Raw genomic sequence first — 19,010 nt, 5'->3', positions numbered from 1 at the left:
CTTGACGCTTGAGCAAAGATGCAGATGTTCCACGGAGAAATAGAGAGCTGTTACAAGGAAAGCAAAAACCACTCCCCCGACAAGCCAAGTGTACATTAAGAACCAAGGCCCTGAGCCAAAGAGCATTTTAGGAAGCAGGGCCTGAAATGGTGGAAGAGGCTTGCATTGTTTCTTGAGCAGTTAAGAAAAATTGTTTAAGAAGGAAAAGTTGCTAAAAAGGAGAAGAAAAGCACCCATGTGTTTTTTAGCACATTTTCACTGGACAGAAAGATGTCAGGAAGAGAAAAGTTGTCCAGAACAGGCCACTCGGAGACCATAAGTGTGGGAAGCAAATAAGTTCATGTCCACACATATGTACTTTTTATAGACTTACAAGAGTTAAAATTCTTTTGGAAAGAGCTTTTTATACACTGACGGGAGACCGCCATATTTGAACAGGCACTTAGATGACTTTGGCGGGGGCGCCGGGCCGGAATCACATATTGAACTCAACCCCTTAGTCTTTCTTCGCTCCGCTCAGCTGACTCCAGCCTCTCCGCCAAGGAGATCCAAGCAAGAAGTCACACAGCTGCCGGGGACCCGGCAGTTTAAGACGGAAACGCAGAGCCCACCACCACAGAGATGTGCATTCAAATGCGGCTCAACCAGCAGCCTCAGAAAGAAACACTTTCCTCCAGTGGCATTCCGGGATGAAACTGGGCACGACCAAGAAACCAGCAAAGTTGGCTTTTTTGCTGCCTCGCCCACCCCCACCGTCTCCAAGAAGCTCAGCCCCTTCTTACCCCTGAGGAAGTCTACACACTGCGCCCTCCCTGCCACCATGCCTTGGCCCCAGTCACCCAAACACGCAGCTCTTCTCTTCAGCTATTACTCCCCCTCAACACACCCCCACACACTCCCACACACATGATCACCAACACACACTCTCTCACATATACAAACAAAGTAGGGAGGCCTGAGCAGTCACCAATTCCTGCCTCCAGAAGCATGAGGGGGGCGGGGGGGGGGATGCTCACTCCCAGATCAAAGGTTTGTGGCCAAAATCACTTTCAGGACAGCGCGTGAAATCGGCAGCAGATGAAAATTCCACCGTCTTTTCACACAGCCCAACGGAGCCAGTTTTCCCAGTTCAGAGTCTTCCTACAGATGACTGAAGATATTCTGTAAAGTCCCCAATGTTGCCCCCAAAAGACCCACTTAAAAAAAAAATTAAAGACAAGATAATCATTTAAGAAAGCCTTTAAGGCCATTATGTGATTAGCAGAAGAGAAGGGGAAAGGGCTGTTGGCGCTTCCCCATCGTCACAAAGAGTGGTCTGCAAAGGGGTTTTCATGGCTTCAGTCCCAAACCAGCAATAGCCAGAGGGAGCAGGGGGTGCGAAGGGAGGGCATGCTCTGCCCTCCCCACTCCTCCCTTCTAGGGGAGTCTGAGACCCACTTCACGGAGGAAAGAGGATGGAAAAATGTTGGAGGAGGCACAAAACTCAAAAAGCATGAGCAGGTGAACCACCCCAGACCCCCACCCCACCCAGCCTGGGCCCCCAGGACAAAGGAGGGTAGCTAAGGCTGGGGGGGGGGGGGGGCACCAAAAACCCCCGGGGCATTAACCCTCCTGTGGATAAGACTCTGTGATGGCCACTGGGTGGGAAGGAAGAAGGGCTCACCCAAAAGGCAGATTAAGCCCAGGCATTTTACTCAGAGGCCCTGTCAGGGGTTAAAACCAACAAAACAGAACTCTTACTCTGAAATGAAGCCAAATTTGTCACCTAGCAAACTTTCTCGGTCTCGTTTCCCATTTTCATTCACACCCCAGCCTTGCAAAAGCAAGAAACTCCAGCGATGAAGGGTGAAAGAAGGGAAGAAACAACAAAGGAAAAAAAAATCACCTTTAAAAGTTACAAATGAGAAACAAAGTCACCCTCCTTGGGCAAAGAACTCTCTGGAAACACACCCATTACTGCTAAACTACTCACTGCCTTATACTCAACACTCAGTCGCCTGCCCCAAAGAATGGAAACAGAAAAAACCAAAAAAATCCAAAAAGCATTTAAGCGTCTCACTGCTGTAGTATCGGCACAAAGGAGTTGGTTGTCAATTCCCAGTTTCTGTCCATAAAGGAGACACTGACCACATTGGGGGGAGGGGACCCACTAATACCTGACTGTCCTCTTTGAACATGTGCAAAGTGACAATCTGGCAGCCAACTTTACATCATATAGAAAGGAAATCTGACAGTTGTTGATTTTGTATTTTTTCTCCTTAATCTGGATTTTGAAAGTGACTTGCCAATGAGTTAAGATTTTTGCCAGAGTTCCTCCCTCGGGGCAATTTGACTCAATCTTAGCTTCTGTATGTTTCTCCATTTGAGTAGCCTAAGGACTCAGGACACCGTGCTTTGGAAAGAAAAGGCACCCTTTCAAGTCTGATGGAGACTAGCTCCTGCAAAGGCATTCTTTTGCCTGGATTCTATTAAGACCGGTCCCCAATTCCCTTGACCACGGTCTCTAACTCAGGCAGAGGATGGTGGTTCTGGGGTGTGCTGTGATTTCTAACAATTACCATTATGACCAAGTTCTCATACCACAGCATTTGGATCCCCCTGCGAAGTACACAGTAATGGAATCTGTCTTCCTGTTCTGTTTTTAGGGTAACGCTCCCATCCTGGTTAATTACACCAGCCTTGGGAACCAGAGTAGCCCAACAGGCCCAAGCATTACAGAAATGGGCCAGGCTAAGAGCAGGCAACCATTTTAATAACCAATGAAAACATAAACCACAGCAAGTACCATCCTTGTTGAAGTTACAGAGTCAGACGTGTTATCCCTGTGAGGCAGGCAAGTGTCAGATACTTGGAGCTTGCAAGTTTCTTCAGGCCAGAATCACTATCACTGTTGTCTCCCCTATAAGACGAGGCTTAAACCTCTCCAGTTAGGAAGCAAACCAGATATGCTCAAAAGTGGGTGGAACAAGTCGATTCCCTCCTAGTGATGAGAGTGGTTCCCTACACTTTTATAAAATGTTGCTTAGTCACTTAAATATTTACGTTTTAACATAAGGCTGCTGCAAGTCTACAGTACAAATCATTTCTTAGGTTAGGTTCTGCTCTGGGCCCCCTAGCATTTCCAGGCTCTCACAGTAACACTTCAGAAGCACGCGCACACACACAAAAGCTCCAATGCCCAACACCACACAGTGACAATAAGGACATAAGGACACACTCTCTGGATATGACGACTTGTGACCAGAACTGAGGGACCAAGCTAAATCACCACCAGCCCCAGATGATACTTTGCGAGGATTCTGTAATCACAGATTTATTCTAATGAACTAACCACCTGTGGGTCACCCAAGGTGAGCTAGGCCTGTCCTGGGAGTGTCTAGTAATCATCATTTAAAGTCATAATGATGAAAACTGAAATCTCGCTTATTTTAGCTCCTTGCCACTGGGCAGTCCAATTGGCACTGAGTTTAACACGGCAGTTAGAGCCAATCCCAAAGCAGCAAGAAGGCAGGCACTTCACTGTCCTGTTGGAACGAGCCAAACAGAGGCCTGCGGAGAGCACTGTTTTATTTGGTTCCTTTCCACCCTCCCTGAGTATTCATTTGTGCAAATAAAAGACGGAAGGGAAGAAACCAAAATTAAAGTTTCAGGTGGTTGGGGAAGCAGCTCAGATTCTTTTTTTTTTTTTTTTTTTTTTTTTTGGAAGAGTTACCAAGTGTTTCTCAATAGTTCCCTGTCAATCAAAGCTGTTTTCAGGAGAACTGGAAAACAGCAGCTCTATCCCAGAGTAAGTGCAGCCGCTTCAAAAGAGAGCTGGGAGAGGGAGGTGACCCATGTCAGGAAGACAGAAGGTCTCCAAGTCATTTAATTCCCTGTGATTCCAAAAGGGCTGATTTTAAAGTGTAAAAGTGCTTGCTTCTGCATCTGCCCCATGTTGTTAAATAACACTTGGGCAATTAAATAAAAGAGCAAAGTGTGACCCCAGCCCATTCTGAGAGGCAGTTACACGCTCTCTGAAAACATGCTGGAAACGAAATGCAGACAATCTCCTTAGTCCTGTAATTTAAGGACGGGGGAGAGGAAAAGTTTCTCTTGGCCTTCAGAGCCACACACACCCTCTGAAAGGGGCCTTCGGGGTCTCTGCAAAAGAGAACGAACAAAAATGCAGGTGTGCAAACATCCAGGTGTAGGCCTCTCTCCAATGACTCCATTCTTGAAACCCTTCATTATTTACAACTGTGGACTCTTGACTTCCCACACATCCCACCTCTGTTCCTTAACTGCTTGCCGTGTTGGGGTTGGGTAAAGAGAAGGCAGAATCTCGGGCCGCCAGTGGCTGGTGTGATAACAAGGAACAGGCCACGCTCCAGTCCTGGCCTCTCTGGATCGGTTACCTTGGAAGGCGTCTGTCTGCTTTCCTCTCACATGCAGGTCTCTGCCCCAGCACTCGGGCTTCCTGCTCCAGCCTGGCCTCCTGGAACTCGTGATTGTTAGGGTTTCCCCTTGAAACCTATCCAGAAACCACAGCCATTAAAAGAACATGAAGGTTTGACACCTCCTGAATTTAGGAATGAGGGGACTCCAGGGGCCAACTCTGCAAACTCGCACCTGCTGCTTGATGGCAAAGAAACAAAGTTCCCCAGCTAGTGGGCGCGAGCTTTAAATTATACTCTATTTATTTAGTGACTTGTCTCCAAGGATCTCAAAGCATGGGGTGAAATAAGATGACGTGCAACTTTCTCACTATCTACCTTCATGGCTTCACTCTGTTTTCCTTGCTTTGCCTTCCTACATTCCACCAATTAGGACTGGGCCCTAAGGAAAGGCCTTCTCCCTGTGCCCAAGTGGGGGCCCTCTGATCTCTCAGAGCTTGTCGGTCAGTGGCTTTTAGAGTCTTCCAGGCCTTTTAAATGAGTGTAGAGGCAGGGACGACCCTCCTGGATTCACCTGCTGTTGGGTTTCATTTACACCAGTTTATTAGCACCACGCTCTAACCAACTGAGCTAACCGGCCAGCTGGTTTTACACCAGTTTACATCCTGTGCACCACTAAGCCAGGCAATGCCCCCTTCTAATACACCAGGCACCAGTGATGGTCTTTGTCCTCCAGGTGTTTTGCCATTCTTATAACACAGGTATGTCCAAAGAAGAAAAGACCATTTTCCAGAAAGTTCTTTCCCCTCTCTAAGTCTGCAATGATTACTTTTTCCTTTTTTTTTTTTTTTTCCTGCTGTTGACCCAACTTGGGCAATCTTTCTCCTTTAACAGGACAAACATCACAGCTCTCCCTCTCTAACACCCCTCCCCACCGAAATGTTTCTCCAGACTGCGAACAAACGAAAATTAGAGGGTGGGCAAATGGATCTCCAAAGGTGCCTTCCAGCTCCAAACCTCTGATTCTCCCTTTAATTACTCTACAATAAGCACATTCTTCACATTGTTTCCAACTGACCAGTGACTTCTCTTGCGCTGAACAGGGTGCGTTTTTAGGCAGAGGAACCCAAACTTTTAAATGGCACTAGCACTGCAATTACTCAGGAGGCAGGAACTAATCCAAAAGCAAGATAAGGAAGGGAGGAGGGAGAGGAGGAGAGAAGGGAGGACGAAGGGCTTTACTCCGTGCCCCGGAGAATTCAGACACTCTCACCCCAGGTAGGTTCCAATTGGAATCTACTAGTTCAAGTGCATCCAGCCTGCCCTTCCCCCACACGCCCCGAGAGAATGGGAAGTTCAGCCAAGACTTGCAGCACCTGCCCGCCGTTCTAGGCCGGCTGTGCGAACCGGGCGGGCTCGCGGGCGAGGGGGAGGGAGGCTCCACTCACCTGGCACACAAAGGCTCCGCACACCTCCGGAGGGAGGAGGCACTCGCAGGTCCGGGGGCCGCGCCGCGCGCGACAATGGGAAATTCCAGCGGCACCCGAGCCCCGAACTTAAGCACCCCAGGCGGCATTCTCCCCACCTCCCGCCGCCCCCGGGACTCCGAGGTGGCTCTCGCTAGGTGCAGGGGGGCTGCAAGCTGGGGAGGGGGGCTCATGGTGGCGGCCGGGGGCTGGCGGTCGCCCCTCCCCGGGGAGGGAGGGTCCCCGGGCGCGCGGCGGGGATTCACCCACGGGGCGCGGCGCTCGCGTCCGGGTCCCCGGCCTGCCCGCCGCCGGCTCGCCACCCGCCGGCCCGCCCGCCCGGAATCGCTTTATGTAAATGAAGCTCAACTCGCAGTTTGCAGGCTCACCGCCCGGGGAAGGGGGGCGGGCAGGGCGGGGGGCCTTCGGGGATCCACATTACACAGCAACAAAGCGGAAGGTTAATTTGAAACTCACAGCCCCGCCGCCGCTCGGCTCCCCGGGCAAAGCCTGACATCTACAGTCGTGCCGGGCGCAGGCCGGGTACTCGGCGGCGCCCGCGCCCGCGGGAACACGGGGACACACGGCCGCGCTCCGGGCACGGGCTTCTGGGCAGGCCGGGCCGCGCGCCCGGGGACGGGAGTCCTGGGCGGCTGGGCCTGCGCTGCCCCGGGAACCGGCCCGGCGGGAACAAAGCCCGGTCCTTCCCAGGCGCTGACCCCTCTCTCATCAAAAGTCAGGGGCTGGCCTAGAATCGGGCGAGAAGAAAAGGGCGCGCCCTCGGCCACAAAAAGGAGCCTGGGGCCTCAGAACCGGAGCCATGGGTCTCTGGGCCCCATCCACGTCACAGCCAGGCCACTCTAGCATGGGGACATTAGTCAATGTGGACAGGAATTTATTTGAAACACACACCCATCCTATTAACTGCTTTACAGAGCACTTCTGTTTTTCAGCTGCACAAACTTAGAAAAACATCCCCAGCTCTCCATTGAGAGTTTAAGGATAGGATTTTTCAAGGGAGAGAAGGAAAGGAAAGAGAGGAAGAAAAGCAGTTGCAGCTTGCAATCAAGCTTACAGTCTTTTTACAAGACTTGCCTTAAAAAGCCGCCTCATCTCAGATAAGGCAAACGTCACGCCCTTCACAGGGAGATTCCAGCGCCAGGTCAGATTTAATGGGGCCACCTCAGTGGGTCAAAGCCATTGCTGGACACCTTAATATCTTCCCAGGTTCACCTTTCCCATTCTGATATGCAAAGGCAGCTCCACAGAAATCTCGCCGGAAGTCCCCTGTCCTCCGGGTCAGAGTCTCACGCTCAGTCTGATTTTACTCCCGATTGTCTCAGCACAGAAAGGCACCTGCTTTTCCCTTTCTGAAAGCCACCCACCCAGGCTGGCCCCACAGCCCTGAGAGTCCTTTCCGACTGCACAATAATGAACCATGCAAGTGTGAGAAATATAATAAGCTCACGAGGCAAAAAGCTGTATGTATGGAATCGTGTTAGCATTAAGCCCACACTGGGGCAGGAGGAACCAGGATGCCTGGCTGATGAAAACTATCATGTCTCCATGCAGAAGGCGTTCTGCACAGTGTCATTTGCGTTCACATTCACGTAAATATCCAAACTGCTGGGGGACAAACAACCCCTCTCTAGAGTTCACACTTTAGTCCGGAAAAGAGACTCCCTTTTTTTTTTTTTTTTTCCCCCTCCTTCAGCAAGGACCCTGGGAGAAAAGACTGCCTCGAGGGAATCGTGTCCGATTAGGGACAAAGGAGAGCACAAGCCAAATTCTGTCACACATGAGAGAGTGTGTGGGGAGGGGAACTGGAGAGCAAAAAAAGGAAAGTGGAGAATGATTCTGCAAACCAGACTGTGATCAGTGCCGAGTGGCTTCCAGACCACCTGACTTCAGACCCAAGAACAGGTGGTGTTTTCAAAACACACGATTATTTATATTAGCCACATGAGTCGAGAACACCTTAAAGAAAACCAATTAATAATTTAATTGAAAAAGTGACTATGAATAATGCATGCAGATGATGATGCTAGCAATAACGCAAGTCATGAGGCACACACAACACAGAGATGTCTCTGGAAAGGTCTTCAGGAACATTAGGACCCCCAATCTCCTGTGTCTTACCTGGGAGCAACCCATGGCCTGCTAGATAAAGACACTAAGAAAACATTTATGCTCCCCAGAAAATCTAATTCCGCTGCTTTATCTTAACTTTTATTAGCAGGGGACGACCTCATAATCTGGTGACATCATGAACCTGGTGGGCTGACAGATAAATACCTTTAATAAAATCAAAGCCAGAATGCCAAAGAGCCAGTTATAAAGTCATCTGGGAGGATGTGGAGGTGCTGGGCAGAAGGCCCTAGGGGGGACCCGCAGGATACCGCTGGGGTCCCCAGTGGCGGACACAGCAACCAGCCTCTCTGCACCTCAGAGGCCTGACAAGTGGAACCGAGAGTGACCCTGGGTCCCTCCCCTTTATCTTAATCCAGCACCAGCTATATACATGCTGAGAGCTGGTCAAGCCTGCCTGTGTGACAGGCAACATTTTAACAGGTGACTCCACAGGCAGGTCATCCATGACCTCTGTATCATGACAAATACAAAGGAATACCAAAAACCCAGGGCATGACCTGTCCCAAAACTTATTTCTATCATTTGCAAAACAACACGTCTTCGGAGGGATTCCGAAATGTCTGCACTTAGGATGGAATCAACAGTTTCCCTGAAATCCAAGATACAAATTCTGTCCTCCAGCTCTGCCAGGCCCTGAGTCTTCTGGGGGCAAGACACCTGTGGGGAAACCCATGGCCTCCCCACCAGGGACAGCCTGGCACTTTCATGGCCCCTGAACACTGCTGACAAATAAACCCACTCTGGGGAAAGGCAGTTGTCCATAACTAGTCTCAAGTCATCTGTAAACCGTAACTGGGAACAGCCAAAAGGATAAATATTTAAAAATAAATCAGGGGATGCTCACCTCTTCCCTACTCCTCCTCTTACCCACTCTCCAAGCCAGAGGCCAGCGCCCCCGCCCCAAACACGTAAGCGGTAAATTATAGTTATCCCAACTGAGCCAAACTGGCTTGTCTCTCTCTCCACATGCACACTCACTCTCTAACGTGGTCTTCCTTTCCTTCAGCAAAGGTAAATATGATCTCTGAGCTAAGGTACAGTGAATGTCAGCATTCTGACTTGTAGCTAAACCTGGACTCTCTATTTCCATAGCACAGTGGGGTTTAGGGAGATGAGTGTGTTCCTCCAGATCCTGGTATTTTTAGGGAAATATACATACACGTGGATTTTAAAATTAGTGCTTCAATAAACTTGAGGTTTTAACAAAGAAAAAGCCAGGGAAGGGCATGAGCAAAAACAAAAGTCCCTGAAACAAACAATAAAACATTTGGAGCTAAATTGCATGTCATGCCCTGAATTCAACCCTTCATTTCTAGGCAGTTATATTTAAGAACTTGGTCCCTGCCGGGTGACTAGGCCCTCCTGGGTAGGACAGAGAATGCAGGCTCTCCTCAGAACAGCCACACTCACCTTCAGACCCATGGGAGGCTGCTGCGCCAAGGCCTACACAGATGTTTTGATTCACATTTCTCTGACACATACCTCAAGGCCTCCATCTATTGCTACAATGCTTATTCCAGAGATTAATTTTTACCCCCAAATCGTAGCTGGGAAAGTATCTAGTTTACTTAACCACCCTCCCCAACTCAGACCCTAAATCTGTCATGTCACACATACGAAAGACACAAACGAGTAACCATTTTCTAAAAACCGTGACTGGAAGGAGCTTTTCCAAATTAATTGTAAGTTACAGAGCCCAAGTTTTAAGACAGCAAAAAATAAAGAACTTGCCTTAAAACAGCTTTAAAGCATTAGGTAAAGAGCTTGCTCTCTTTCTCTCTCTCTCTCTTTCTCTTTTTAACAAAAATATTATTTCTGAAAGGGCAAAGAGAATTTGCCATGCAAGACTTTTATACCCAGGGGGATTCTTACATTTGTGTTTCTAAACCTTGAAATTGAGAATTTTAATGAAAAGGCAGACGGATGCTTAAGGACAGCATCGCAATTGGGGTCCATACATTACAGGAGAGAAGCGCTTTGTTTGGGGCCAGGGAAAAGAGGTGGACTCTTGTTTTGTTCATGGGCTGTCCCCACTGTCTGACACATCCCTTCAAGCTCAGCCTGATGCAAACCACTGATTTCTTGGAAGAAAGCAGGTTGGAGGGAGAGGAAAGGTAAAAGGAAACAGGAGAGGAAAGAAAAAGGAGGAGGAAATATGGCCTCTTTATATGAATCGTATTTTGAGAAAAAAAAAATCTCAACACAGCATCAATTCCATAGGATGTACCCACAGCTCCCATACACATGTGTTAAAACAATCAATTCAACAATATGCCAGGAGCACAATAACCAGGATCATTTTTTTTCTTTAAGTGAAGAATTTCATTTAGCTTTGCAATTCCTTCCTCTCAAGCAACCACTTCTTGGGGCAGGACACCAAGAGATAAACAAAAGATGACCGTGTTCACACTTCCCAAATGAGAATCCCATTTTCTTATCTTTCCATTTGAGTGCATTTTTGTTTGAGATCTGTGCTAATCTGACTTAAGAGCCAGAGCTGAAATTTCACATATCCTCCAAGTCAGCCAGTGTTTTAGAATTTGGATTTCTATTGAGGCTGTTCCAATCGTCAGTGAGGCCTACGGTAAAATGTGCTTCATGCTGTTTCGTTTGTCTCTCTGCAGACAAATAGAAACTGTGAAATTTAAAGAATGGATAAAAAAAAAAAAAAAACCTAAAACAAAGAGGTTAAAAAAATAGGACAAATGTTTTTGCTTTTGTGTCTCCCTGGAGCAATTGTTTGGGGGAGTCTGCATTGACAATAACCATGAGAAGGCCATCTAAAGGCGATGAGCACACAAGGGGACTCCTTGCCTGCTGCCTTTGGTCTGGGAGAAAAAGCACCTTAGCTCCGTTCTCCAGGAACAAAAGGCCAGGGCCATGGAAGGGGGGAGAGGTTACTGGGGCTTTCACAGAGAGCCAAGTGTCAATGCAGGTTCATTTTTCACCCGTCTTAGTTGGAAAGCAGCTCAGTGAACTTCCTAATGACTGCTTTTCCCTCTCCCCCTATTATTTCTAAACCTAAAAGAACAAAACAATAATATTTTTTTAAACCTAAAACCCATCATCCTATTAGAGGAAAGCCTTGGGGACCTACAAAGTCTTCCCTCCTTCCTTTCCCCACACTTTTTTTTTTTTTTTTTTGGAGGAGGGGGGATCCCAATTGTAGATCACATGGAAATAAGAGACACTGGACATTGTGGTCATTTTTAGTAACACCAGAGAACTGCCTTTATGTCTACAACAAGGCAGGGAGCAGAAAAATAAACGTGAAAGGGGGAAAAAAAAAAAACCTGAATAGGGACAGAAGGTGATAGTCCGGAGGACCGGGAGGACATGGGGCAACGCCTGAAAACATTTTCTTTTTTCACAGCGTGAAGTCGTTAATGCCAGCTTCCGATTTGCGAGTGAATCAAAGTCATCATCACTACAAGGCTGGGTTTTTTTTTGGGGGGGGGGCTGCATGGAGAAGTGGACAATAAAGCTGTATTACAGACATAGGTGTGTGGGTGTGTGGGGGGTGTCGCTTCAAAGAAAGGAAGCTGAGATGAATCACTGCATGCCATGGAAATGCCAGGGCAAGTGGATGTCAGAGTGTTTAACCAGATTCTAAGCTGGAAACATCTTCCCCAGCGGGCGAACCCTAGGATGAGGCAGTGACACGCAACCCTCAGCCTTTGAACCCAGACCTGGCAGCTTAGGAACGCGTCCCCCCTTCCCCAGGCAGTCCCAGGCTCTGGCTGAAAAGCGAGGTGGGGGTAGGGATAAGAGGGCCCTGAGAAGAAGCACAATAAACAACTCAAATATGAACGGAAATGACATCAGCAAAGTGAAGGACCTGTTTATTGCAGATCAAAACAAAACAAACTTCCAAACCTTTTGTGTATACAAGATAACTCTATAAAAAGCCTTCCTAAAATGTCACCAGGGTCGACACATCAGCATCCCCAGAAAACGGATGACAGCTACCAAAGGGGGAGGGGGCCTCGGGAGGAGGAAAAGGAATGAAGGGAAGAAGATGGGAGGAGAGAGAAAACCAGAAGGGGCCAAAAAGCCAGCTGACTAGTTCCCCCCTCTGCTGATCCTTAATATTTATTGGTGTTTATAATCTAAAAGCCATGCTCTGTGTTTCACTTAATACAAGGCCAGACAGTGCTGTCTAATGAGGCAGCATTACAATCAGCTTGTAATACTGAATTTTTAATGCTGCCAAGGATTCTGTTACATAATAATATGAAAAACAGAAGCTGAAAGTGGGCTCGCGGTGACAGGACACTGGAGGCTTCAGGCAGGCAAGCGTTCCACGCCCGCCTTCCCTCTCACCGCCCACCCCCATCTCCCGATTTGCCATCGGCCCACCATCCTATACAGGAGGTCGGTATGGAAACCGAGAGGATTTCGCAGGAAATCCACTCTTTTTATTATTGTTGTTGTTATGATTATCATCTCTGATCCAAAGTTCTATTTCAAGAGTTCGAATTCTAGCCTATCTGGGGTTAGAAGTCTACGATGAAAACTGGGGGAGGCTGAAGAGACAGGGAGTACAGGAGCAGGGGTAGTTTATTTTGAGAAAGCAAAACAATATGGAAAAAAAATCACAGAGGGGGAAAAAGAACTAAGATGCTGGGAAGGGGGACTGAAGTCAGCCGACCGACCATATTCACAGCTGCTGCGCTCAGTTTACGTTGGTGTAATTCACAAACATATATAGAGCCGCCGTTGCTCCTCTCTGTAATACCCCAAGACTGTAAATCTATAACCACTGCAATGATTTAGTGATTAAAAACATGATAACATATTGTGTAACTGCAAACCACAGAACCCCTGCCAACTCTCCTCTAAGATAAAGAGGGGAAAAAAAATACAGAAAATGTGTTGCTTGCAGCGATCTTCCTAAACCCAAAAGATTTTAATAAAAGAACCTATATCGGAAGAGGGTGAGTGAATTCTATGTGAAGCCAGCAAAGGGAGGGGGGGAAAGGGCAGCTTTATGTGGGATTCTTTTCCTTGTACTAACAAATTACGACCTAAACATGCCTTTTCTTTTCTCTCTCTCTCTCTTTTTTTAATAGTTTGTTGTAACTGGAATAACTGGTCTTGTGTGCTGTCTTGCATATTCAAAGCAGCTTTGTAATCGGATCTGGAGACCCAACCTTATTTGCCTGAACTCAATAGGGTTTTTCTTCTCCCCCCCTCCTCTCTTGTTTTGTTTTGGATTCGGTATTGTGGGTTTTCTGTTCTCGCTGGGAGCAGACAACTACGCAGGAAGAGGCTCTGGTGCCTTTAAGCTACAGAGCAAACACCTGAGAGGGGGAGGCACAATTTGTAACATGGCAGGAGGAGCCTAAAATATACACAAAAAAAATAAAATCAAAGCAGCTGTAGGGGTTTTGGCCTCTGAGCAGCTGACCTGACCCCATTCTGTATATTCTTTTATTTCCCCATTGCAGGATTCCTGCACCTTGGGTCAGATTCGAACTCAATGTGACCCTGAGGAGAAGGCAGTCACTGAGCCCTGGAAAACTGCTCCATATGTAGTTGGGGGGGGGGGGGATAGATTGGGGAAAGTGTAAGTGCATATGCATTCAGACTATCCCAGTGGAGACACCCACCATGGCCTTACACACACACACACACACACACACACACACACACGCACACGCACACGCACACATGTCTGTCAGGAATGCCAGGCCATGGGGCCAGCTCCAGCCCAGCTTTCACAGTTCACACTGCCAAGAGCCTGAACTCTCCCTAAAGCCCCCCAAAATCTTCATATCTACAACTCTACCCATAAACACATGCATGCACAGATGAACACTCCTCCAGAGATTTATATGTTTAAAAAGTCCACAGATCTGAATTGCCTCCTCTCTGGACCTAAGCAGGGCAGTTTATTCAGAGAAATCAATAGGAAAGAGCATTTGCAAATATTTATATAAGCCCTGTGCGTTTCAGCATTAAGTAATTAAAAACTAAAACTCACGGAGGGGGAAGGGAGGAGACACACAGACAGAAGAAGGCTGCAGGCCTAGAGTGGGTTTTCCTGCCCACACCTCATCTCCCCAAACCACAGTCCCTTCAAAACCGACTCCATGTACACTTTTTACGAAATCCTGTTCGTGCACCATTTGCTAGACTATTTCAAAATCATCTCCAAATATGGATTCACCTACCACCAAGCTTTCAAGCCTGACTGTAAGTGTCTGTATTCCCTTTTTCTCTCTCTCTCTCAAATGCACACACAGCAATCCTTACTTTTGACATTGCTTCAGTCTCTGGTGTATTACTCTCTACTGTATTTGTATTTCTAAATTATTTGCACTAAAGATATCTAACATTCTAAGATGAGAGGAGGGCCCCCAAGGGTGGCAATTCAATGAGTGAACACACACCCCTTAACACCCCCCAATACTTTCCACTCCCCCCAACCTAGAGGATACCCACACCTTGGGGGTTCAGTACCTGAAATCCACATATGTAAACAGATTTGCCCACCCCCCCCAAAATGTACAGTAAAATGAAGGAGTTTTTAAATGAGCCACTGTCGAGTGGACTGCCTCTATATTGTTCCAGAGAGCTGGGCAGCAAATTCTGCTTATACTGCCTCTAAATCCGCTCTAAGAAGCCGACCAAGGCACTGGAGCACCCACACTGCAGATATTGTAGAAATTTACAGTAAATGTAGGTACACGATTGCAGCACGCTGCCCTATTGATTATGCAGATTATGATCAATCTTCTCCCCTCTCCCATTTCCCAAGCCTCTTTCTGAAGACCTCCAAATAAGTTGCTCTATAACTAGCCATTCTCCCAAAGTAGGAAGGAAAAAGTAATTTTTTAAAAAACATAATAAATCCTCTAGTGTCCCCACAGAAAGGGCTTGAGTCTTTTTTTTAATTCAAAGTGAATTTATGCTCGCCAATTTGCATTACAGTCAAGCGATCACCGTATGTCATATTCTTCAAAGGTGCTTAACAAACCCCCTTTTAAAAGTCACTAGAACTGGAGGCCAGAAAAAGACAATCAGCCTCCTTCTTCCATACAGTCCTTAGATCAAGTTTCAGTAATTGAGACCAATAAAAATTGTCATATTTACCTTAAGTTGGAAGCAACAAGAGGGAAAAGTTAAAGACTGGGTGATTTTTGAAAGCACTTGTAATTAAAGAATTTGCCACAGCCCGAGGAATTGCACATTTTGCAAAAGTCAGCTTCTGAGCAACAGATTAATTTGTAAAGTAAAATGTATTTTTTAATGTAAGAGCTCCACAAGAGACAGACGACTATTAAGTCCTTTCACAATTTAAATACACTGCATAAAATACACTCACATCTACTCTCCAACAGATATGCAGAAAGAGGTACAGGAAAATGCACAACAGAAAAGAGTGAAGCAGGACGAGGGGTGAGTGCAGAATGGAACGTAAACAATCCCAGATTCGCGTGAGCAAGAAAAAAAAAAAAGAAAAAGAAAGAAAGAGAAAGAGAAAAAAAAAAAAGAAGAAGAAGAAAAGAAGAACGAAAGAAAAAAGAAGAAGGAGGAAAAAAGAAAAAAGGAACACTTCGTTGTCTCTCAACTCAGCTGGTCAAAGAGAGGCCGGCCAGGCTACGTCTAGTCCTGGCCGGCGGCGCAGCCCCGAGCCCCCGGGAGCCCCTAGTGTCCAGGGCAGAGCCCCCTCTGGGCGCTCGCGACGCTGCCAGTGGGGCAGGGCGGAGAGCGCGCAGGTACAGGGTCGGGCGGCCACCTCGCCCCCTCGCCCCCTCGCCCCCTCTCGGACCCCCGGCTCCTGTCGGGCGGCCGCGTCCCCCTCAAGTCGCGCCCCGGCCCGGAAGGCGCCCGCCCGGCCGGCCAGCGGTGGTGGTGGTGCCGGTGGTGGTGGTGGTGGTGGCGGCGGCGGCGGCAACGGCGGCGGCGGCGGCGGCGGCCGCGGCGACTGTTCCGGGCCGGGTGCGCGCCCCGCTCGGCGGCTCAGTCCGGGGCCCCGGCGCCTCTCGGGGTGGGGCAAAGTTGGGGGCCGGGGGTGGCGGGGGCGGGGGCGCTCGGCACCGCGGACACCCCCCCCTCCCCGCCGCTGGTCGCCGCCTTTGTCTCGGCGCCCGGACCCCGGCCGCCCTCCCGCCCTCGGCCCGCGCCCTGGCCGGCCCTGCCCCGCGGCGCCTCCAAACTCGGCGCGCGGGCCTCGCCCCGGGCGCCTCCACCCTCCCGGGGGTCGCTGGCGGCCGGCTGCGGCGGCGCGGGGGCCGGGGAGGAGGGGGCGGCCCGGGCTCGGCGGCGGCGGCGGCGGCGGCGGGAGGAGGAGGAAGAAGAAGAGAAAGAGAAAGTTTGGCGCAGGGGGAAGGCGAGCGGGACGCAGCGAGCGAGCAGGGCGCGGGCGCGGGGAGCGCGGGCGGCGGCGGCCGGGCGCGGGAGCCGGGAGGGGGCAGGACGAGCCCCATGCAAAGCAGCCCGGGCGCCCCGAGGAGCCCCGCGTCCGGGCGGTGGCGGCGGGAGGAGGAGGAGGAGCAGGCGGCGGCGGCGGCGGCGGCGGGAAAAAAAAAAAGAGGGAAAAGTTGCCACTTACGCGGTTGCTTCTCCGGCGGCGGCGGCTGCAGCGGCGCTGCTGGCGGCGGCGGCGGCGGCGGGAGCTGGCGGCGCTTTTAATCCCGAAAAGAGGCGCTCGGGCCGCGGAGCCCATCAAGGCAGCAGCGGCGGCTGACGGGGGTCGGCGGCGGCGGAGGACGCGCTGCTGGCGGCGGCGGCGGCGGCGGCGGCGGAGCTGGAGCGCGCTCGGCGGAGCCCGGGGCGGGAGGCGGCCGCAGCCGGGGAGCCGGAGCCGCCGCCGCCGCTGCCGCCGAGCAGCATGGTTGGCGGGGAGTTTACAGCCCCCGGAGCGGGCAGGGGCCACGGAGGAGAAGCGGCGGCGGCGGCGGCAGCGGCTCTAGGCTGTAATTGGGATGCAAAGCAGGCGGTGGCGGCGGCGGCTGCGGCCGGGAGGAGGAGGAGGAGGAGGCGGCGGCGGCGGCGGCGGCTGCAGCGGTCGGAGGGGACGCGCTGGAAGTGGGAGCTGATGAGTGAAAAGAAAAAAAAGTCTTTGGATCTTTATTCTGCTAATTAGTTTCCTGCAAAAAATGGCTGTGATTAATTCAGTGCGCATGTGCTTCATTACCCAGGCACGACGGGAAGGGCTAATTAGCCACCTTCTGGATCAATAAGATTCAGCAAAAAAGAAAAGGGGGAGGTGGAGGGAGGCAGAGGGGAGGAAGGGAGAAAAAAAAAAAAAAAACCGGGGGAAAGTGATGAGCAGGGCAAGGAGAGCAGGAAGAGAGGATGGGAGAAGAGCCCAGGAAGAGGGAGAGAGGCACCAAAAGTTTATGCATGTATTAAAAACACACACATACACACACACACACATACACACACGACACACACATGCACACACACACATACACACCGAGAAGTGAAATGCAGAGAAGCAACAATAGGAACCTGGCTAAGATTTTTTTTTAAGATTTTTTTCTTTCCCCTTTTTTTCATTCTTTTTTCTTTCTTGCTTATTTTCTTTCTTTTCCCCTTTCTTTTTCTTTCTTTTTTCTTTTTGGCAAATGCAACAATGTTTAAATTAAATAGGAAGAGAGCATCTTCAAAGAAGAGGGGAGCAAAGGGGGGGCAATAATGGAGTGGGACAGCTTAAAGCAAAGATTTAAGTGAAAGGCGGAGAAGCAGCAGAGACAAAATAGAGGCCACTTTAAATTGCAAATCTGAGATTTTTTTTTTAAAGGAGGAAAATTACCTACCCCCCCATCAGAGGACAAATAAAGAAAATATGGAGAAAACTTTAGCACGTACCATAGACTAGACAAAAAATATAGATATATGATATGTTAATTTTGTCTTCTGAAATAAGATGCAATCAATCTTCTCTGGTTCTTTAGAAGGAGAGGGGAAGCAGGAGTGATGATTAGAAGGAATAAAAGGGGGAAAGTGAAACAGAACTGAAGGGGGGGTAACTTAAGGAAAGACAAGAAAAGGAAAAGTTGCACTTGGAAACAAGTCCAACTTTCTACCTTTCTGGACCTAAGAGAAAAGTAAAATCAATTTTCTCGTGTAAAACCTGGAAAGCAGATGTTTTCAAAACACAGGAAGCTATTTTGCCATCAAAAGCAGGGATGTAATAAAGGCAGTGAAAAATAATTTCAGACTAAATTCGTAAGAAAGAAAGCCAATATATTTAAATAGCGAGGAAAGGTCTAGAGTGGAGCAAGGGGGGAAATTACGTCCCCCTTCCCTAATGCAAAAAAAAAAAAAAAAAAAGTCTTACAGCTTCCTCCAAGAGTTTGGAGCAGAGTCTCGAAGTCAAAGGGCTTGAAATGAGAGGATGGATTTCAGATAAAGACTAGGAGCAGTACATCCCACCAGAGCCCAGAGGAGATCCCTGGAATCAAAGACAGCAGCCAGGGACCCTGCTACTGTACCGATTCCCAGTACATCAAAGCCATCACTTAGGCGGGTGTACGGTACCTCCAAAAAGCAAGCAAACAAATGCAGGAAGAACAAGAGTCTCAGTCTGTCTCTCTCTCTCTCTCTCTTTCTCTACCCGCTCTTTCAAATCCTAGCCTTAGCGTCACTGCTAATGCAATAGATTTTTTTTTTTAATGACAAGTGTGTATTTATGTAAGTTCTAAATATGAACTAGTACCACTGAAATTACAATGTCTGGAATAAAATAAAATGCAATTTGCACTTTAAGTGATCTGCAAACAAATGCAAAAACAACATTTATGTTTCTGGAGGCATTTTTAGTGAACCCAGTAACATCAGGTAGACAGAGAGCCCTCACCAAAACTTATTTTTCTGAGGAAAAAGATTTTTTCGTCAGCCTCGTTGGATTATTTATTCTAGAAGGAATCTGGGAATTAATCGGGAAATCTATTTGATTAGAAAGGAATTCTTCATTTTGAGAGATTTTCCAATGCTCTTAAGAGCGTGCAGCTTCTTAGTCAAGACTAGGGGGAGAAAACCGGTTTGGGATTTTGCAGGGTTA

The 19,010-nt window shown here is 48.8% G+C and overlaps 1 protein-coding gene across 3 annotated transcripts in view; it reads right to left on the bottom strand.

Annotated features, from left to right (window-relative positions):
* Window positions 1-393: 393 nt before the first annotated feature.
* LOC116579026 (basic proline-rich protein-like) overlaps window positions 394-19,010 on the bottom strand; it is an 822,180-nt gene continuing 803,563 nt past the window's right edge. The window contains exons 1-3 of one of the 3 annotated variants that reach the window (XM_032323800.1): window positions 17,136-17,311; window positions 5,822-17,033; window positions 394-4,510 (exon numbers count right to left, since the gene is read on the bottom strand). In XM_032323800.1, coding sequence (XP_032179691.1) covers window positions 15,576-16,664 — 1,089 coding nt within the window. In that variant the 5' untranslated portion in view covers window positions 16,665-17,033; window positions 17,136-17,311 and the 3' untranslated portion in view covers window positions 394-4,510; window positions 5,822-15,575. Of the gene's footprint in view, window positions 4,511-5,821; window positions 17,312-19,010 lie in introns of those variants that run through there. The other 2 variants (XM_032323799.1, XM_032323798.1) reach the window with 2 other exon arrangements.

This window comes from Mustela erminea, chromosome 19, assembly GCF_009829155.1.
Source record: "Mustela erminea isolate mMusErm1 chromosome 19, mMusErm1.Pri, whole genome shotgun sequence".
Taxonomy (NCBI): Eukaryota; Metazoa; Chordata; class Mammalia; order Carnivora; family Mustelidae; genus Mustela; species Mustela erminea.
This window is presented reverse-complemented; position numbering and strand designations above follow the sequence as displayed.